A 6,000-nucleotide genomic window follows, 5' to 3' on the forward strand; every position below is an offset into this window, starting at 1 on the left:
CTGTGGATCATAGCGCAAAGGCTTCGAGTGGTGCCATGTGGAGCCTAGTGCAGCCCAAGCTGGCTGGTACTTGGCCAGAGCGCTGGTACTCGGCCAGAGCTCACAAGCCCTGCTGGGTGCTGCAGGATCCCAGATGACTTCTACAAAGGCACACAGGTGTCTTTGCAGGGTGTTCTCTGCTGGGTGTCCCAGGAGGGACTGCTGGCTGGCATGCGGTGCTGGATCCGAGCTAGCATTCTGCATCCACCTGGCACCATGCCTGAACTGATAGGAACTTGGAGCAGGGTGCAGAGATGCCTGTTGTGCCTTGGTCGGAGTTAGCTGAGTGTTGGAACTGCTCAACGCAGGCTTGTCTGTGGGTTAACATCGTTTTGGTGTAATGTTTTCTTAGGTGCAGGGCAGCACCGGGGGAGACACAGAGCCTAAGTCATATATGGCACTGAGCTAGTAAGCTATCACAGGCTCTGGGGCACCCCAGGGGACAGTAGGGACCCCTCATGGGTCTCCTCCAGTGCAGTTGTGCCCATAGTGATTGGGAACTGGTACATCGGGCTGTACCAGAGCTAGCTCTGTGCAGAGCCTCTCTCTGCACCGCACTTGTGAACTCGTGCCAGTCTATGATTGGGGCACAGGGGCACCAAAGGTATATCTGCGCCCGTCCAGCTGGGGTCTGCAAGGCTCATTTGTCTGGACTGCCCACTGCATGAAAGTGGCTGCACTGTTGAAGAGCAAAGCTGACCGTGGAAGCAGCGTAACAGTGTTTATGCAATGCAGCTGTGTCTCTGCTTCAGTGACATTGTTAATTACAAATCCAGGAGCGATTGCCTTGGGATAACTTGAAAGTTCACTGTAGTAAGAGGCAATGGTGTTTTTCATGGATGAAGTCCCCTCATCCCACTCTTAGAGATCCCCTGCCTTTATATTCCCTCCTGTTGCACAAGTTGCAGCAAACCCCATGTGCTTTATGTATACTTACAGGCAAGCTATGCAATATTCATTACATGTTCCTTCATCACATTCACTGCTCTCAGTGTCTGTTTTTTCCTTCGTGCTCTTACTTTCCAGTTAAACTAAAACCATCTATAATCATCCTTATCATTGCAACGTTGTTTTGCATAGAGAGATGAGTAATGGAAGAAAACTGCAATATTCTCAACCATGAATTGCTGAAGAGCTACTTCAGAATCTAATAGTCACTGCAAGCTATAAAAACAAGAGCAAAATGAAGACTCTGGGGCTGCAGCCGTTTCCTCCCCAAGTCTGCTCCTGCAATGACTCACACCTATCTCTCCACCTCCAGGCAGTTTGACTCTGCACGCTCCTGGTTCCTGGTGCAAACATTAGTTCGAGCAGTTCTTCCTCTCAGCAGCAGCAGGTTTTGGAGGATGGGGAAGCTCTGGAATGATTTCTGTATTCCCCGCTGTCATGAGCACTTCTGGAGTAACAACTGACCTAGCTTTGGCTGCAGAGTTTGTGACCAACCCTCCCCCCTGCCATTGCCCCTTTTGGTCAGGAAAGGCAAGTGAGGGGATGCCCTTCCTTTGGCCTCAGGCACAGCAACAGCCAGGTTTTCAGGGAGCGGGGAGTGCTTTTCATGGCGCACTGGGATTTGGGTCTCTACCCCCAATCACAAACATCCCAGGTTTCTGTTTCCTCTCTCTCTTAAGTGCTATTTCACTGCCAGTCTGCTTGAGACATTTAGGGAGGGGAGAGGAAAGCATCCATGGTAACATAAACAGAGACATGAGCAGACTCTGGACCTTAACAGTGACACGGTGACATGAGCAGGCTCTGGAACTTAAAATTTGTAGACACTAATCTAATGGCGTCTTGATATGGAGCCTTCAGTTCCTACCATGCTATCATTCTGTGGCATTTACTGTCTTTTTGGTCACTGAATTAATCCTTCTTCTCTAAGGTTAGTAGAAGTAGTTGAGAAAATGTTTTCAGCTGTTTGTAAATATTTTTGTTGTTTCCTAAACACCTAACCCAGTTTACAAATGCTGGGCTCTCCTCAGATGCCTCCATTGGGGTGAACAAGGCAAAGCTTTGTTCTTTCTCAGCCAGAGCCCTGGGAACATCCTGGGAAGATGTCTGGCGTTTGCCCTGGAAGGTGTGATGCTGCTGGGTTTGGCATGTCACACATCTGGGTATCCAGAGGGTGTTGAGAGGTCTGTGGAGATCAGTGAAAGGCCTGGCTACCCCGTCATTTTGAGACAACATAAATCCATGTTGGTGCTGAAGGAGGTGGAAGGGAATGGATCTGACAGAAACTGAACCTTCCTCCTCTGAAAAGTTTTAGCTCTGCTACATCTCCCTGGTATCATCTGCCGTGTGGCCACTCAAACAGTTACCAGCACAACATGTCAGTGGGCACATGGCTAAGCAGTGAAGGAAAGGGCAATAAGCAAGGACTTGCATTGACAAAAAATGACTGCATAATGACAGTCTGGAAGAAAAATGAGCACATTGCCAGGAGACTTAGGTCTGTTGTATGGAAGTCTGAATGTCAACTAGAAAACACCTGGGGGCCTGCATCTGATGAAAAGATTTTTAACTATGTCTTCTTTTTTTCTCCCATTTCAGTGGCTCCACCACCATACAGCTACGAATACGAAATGGACTACCCAGCTGACCTACCTCCACCTTATACTCCAACCCCGCAGACTTCGATACAGTATCCCCCACCCCCTCCATACCCTGGATATTCAGGGAAGTAATGACATGGCTTCACACGGATATTAACTGCCCGGTGAAACAGCCAGCACCGTTGGGACAAATATTATCAGCTCAGGGACAAACAGGATGGGATCTGCATCAACACGTATGGCCAGGTGTTGAAATAACCTGGGAGGGTTGCCGTGGCTCAGGATGAAGAAAAATACTGTCCACTCCAGACCATCATCTTTCATGATTAAGCAACGCGTGACCAAAGAAACAGTTCCCCTAAGTTGGTGCCTGATGAGTAGTGCTCAGCATCAGTGCTTCAGCTCTGCAGCCCGTTACAGCGCGTGGGAGTGGGGGATCTTCCCATGTAAGAACGTGCAAGTGGTGCAAGTGATTCAACAAACTCTTTTGAAAGCACAAGAGGCGGCTGCTGGGGCTTATTCTGGGGGAAAACTCCAGCTGTTGTCTTCAAGTATGTGTTACGCCTTTCCTTGAAACAAGGAGAGTGAGGAAGAACAAGGAAGACTGAAGCTATTTTCAGTTTCTACTTCAGGCTGGTAATACCGAGTGATCAGCTGTGCAGATTGGTCTGATAAGCGTATTCCAAAGAGAAGTGCTGTCGGAGTTATGCAGTAACCAAAAAATGATGGTTATTATTTTTGGCCAAGTGCAGGTTGTTCTAAGTGCCTACTTTTAAACAGTGTGAGACTAGTTTGTGGCCTAAAATGTAAACATAAAGAGCATTTTTATATGTGAAATATACTAATTTATAGCTGATTTACCTAGACTTAAATACTGTGTACATTGGAAATATGCTACAATGCCTTTTTTATCAGCAAATTATTCTTTGACTTTTAAAAAAATATTGAATCGGGAAAACTCACAAGTGGGAGAAGAAATACAAACCAAATATTAAAACATCATAGATTTGTCTTCAATTGGATTGTATAAAGACTACTTTTTTAAATCATTTTATTTGCCAGTAATGATGATATTCAGCCTAACCAAAGAGACGAGCATAGAGACTGTGAGTGTCACATTACTTTTGAATGTTGTCTTGGGCATTTTAAAACTGTGAGTCACTAAATAGTACTTTTTACAAACCTTTATGATTTAAAAAGTTCCGTGTACTTATGGGGCTAACTGTAATTTGGCAGCAGCTATTTGACTTCAGAATAGAGTATCCCGTTACCTAAAGCATCATCCTTCAATGGTAAGATTAGTATTTTTCTCAGTTTTATATGCAAACCACAGAGACCGTGGTTCTCTTTGAGGATTTAAAAGTGCTGAACGCCCTTCATTTGAGTTGAGTGGCTGGCCATTTGAGAATTCTACAGCCAAAATTGCAGAAGGTGACAAAAATACTGCACCTAGACTTCAGGACAGCTGTGGCGTCAGGTCCATTTCAGAGGGAGAGACTGCAGGTTACCGCTGATTCCCAGAGATCAGAGCACATTTAAATGTTTTCCAGTGTAGCCCTCATCTTCTTTTCAGGTGTAGCAATGTATTAATGAATAAAAAAGCAGCTTGCAAAAGGTGGTACCATATCCCGGTGAAGTCAGCTGATAACCTCATATCACCCCCTGAGTCTGATATTTTTGACATTCAACCCTGATTCAGGGAAAAACTCAAACAATCTTTTAACTTTGAGCACAAAAGTCATTCAGAGGCGTTTTTGTCAACAAGACCTCATTGACTGTTCTTGCTCGGATTTTGTACTTGCATTTGTCCTTTCCAGGCTGACTAAGCTTATCCTCCTGAAACCCCACGTGAAAGCTCAAATGGCCTCAGTCCTCGCCAGTGGAAGTTCAGATGACCTGTGTTGTGGCCCTTGGCCAATCTGAGCCTTGAGTCACAGGCCCATTAGCTACCTACACATTTGTAACCCAGTCAGAGGAAAACTGAGCTGCGTCACGGGTTTTGGTTGCTGCTGGTTCCAAGGAAGAAGAGTTACATTCTCGTTTCTGGTTTGCTATTCAGAGGTGACAAGTCCTGAATTAGGTTGTCCTTACAATTACTTCTGCTCTGGGCTGTGTCCTGCAACATTTCAGCTGGTACCCTGATCTCAAAAGTTGGCTGTTCCTCAGCTGAAATCCTCCCATGAAGGGCAACTTTCTGCATGTGGTGTTTTGGCAGTCCCTTCTCGAAACCATCTGCTAGGGTATTGGTGTGCCTGCCAACATGGTGGCCAGCGTGAAGAACAGAATAAACGTAGTTTTCTCTGCGGGAAATCCTCTTCCTACCACATCATTCGGTGCTAGTACCTCAGCACTTTCCAGCTGATCACACTGGGTGATACTTATGCACCAAAAAGTTACCTATAAAGACTATTGTCCTTTTTCCCATTCTTGTATTTCATTTCTTTGTGCTGAACATGCAGACACACAAATCAAAGAGCAGTTTGTATTTGATGAATCCAGTCTCCTGAAAAATACAGAGAAAAAAACCTATCCTATAGATCGTAAATCTTCCCTTAGAGGAAGAATTTCTCCAGCCATGACATTTGTCAGAGCAAGTTATAAAGCAGATTTCTTTTTAAAAAAGCCATTTCTGGAAAGTAAAAGTCTTTGATCAGAGAGTTCTCTGTTTTTCAGCTTTGCGATTGCGTGTTGCCTCTCACGATACTGCATAAAGGTCATAGTGACCGAAGTACCTACAATGGATGCATGAGTTGTTCCAGAGGAAAATTATGGAAATAGGAAATTGGGAATTTCGTAGTGATAGAGGGCTATTTCCTTGCTATGAAAACACTAGTAAGGATGTTGATTTTAGTATGTTAGTTAATGTTCTGCAGATCCACATATGTGATTTTAATCTCAGAAGACACCACAACTCTTGTCCATGCTAAGGGCATAAAACATACAGGCGTTGCCCTTTCAGCAAACCAGGTAAAACTAGTACAGAGTAGCCTGTTTTGAGAAAAATGTGATGATTGCATTGAAAATAAGTAAAGTGGAGAGAGACAGAGGGGAGGAGGGAATCCGAAAGATTTATAAAAGTAAAAGAATAGAACAAAGAGGTTGCTGCATAAACAAATGGAAGCATTTGCTAATAGTAGTTGTTATATTAGTCGAGTTTAGTTGAAAAAGTTGGAGTCTTGTTATACCTGAAATGTTACTTTCTTTGTGTGGAAACATGTAATTTGTTCAATACCTCCGTATTCAAAGTTCCTGCAGTGCAGATATGCCGGCCAGTAGTCATTTCTTCTGTTTCACATGAATAGCTTGCAGATGAGTGGGTTAGTTCAAAGCATTTTTACTTAGTCACGCTGACTTATTTCAGTCTCATGCCCTGCATCATATTGTAAAGTAAGGAAAAAAAATACAAAATGTA

At 44.4% G+C, this 6,000-nt stretch overlaps 1 protein-coding gene across 1 annotated transcript in view; it reads left to right on the plus strand.

The window, feature by feature from the left end:
• The window catches only part of CYYR1 (cysteine and tyrosine rich 1), a 60,477-nt gene extending 57,757 nt beyond the window's left edge, over positions 1 to 2,720 (plus strand). Inside the window, exon 4 of the mRNA XM_086462743.1 lies at positions 2,587 to 2,720. Coding sequence (XP_086318869.1) covers positions 2,587 to 2,720 — 134 coding nt within the window. The remainder of the gene's footprint in view (positions 1 to 2,586) is intronic.
• Positions 2,721 to 6,000: the final 3,280 nt, after the last annotated feature.

The sequence above is a fragment of the Leptosomus discolor genome, chromosome 1 (assembly GCF_034619465.1).
Source record: "Leptosomus discolor isolate bLepDis1 chromosome 1, bLepDis1.hap2, whole genome shotgun sequence".
Classification (NCBI taxonomy): Eukaryota; Metazoa; Chordata; class Aves; order Leptosomiformes; family Leptosomidae; genus Leptosomus; species Leptosomus discolor.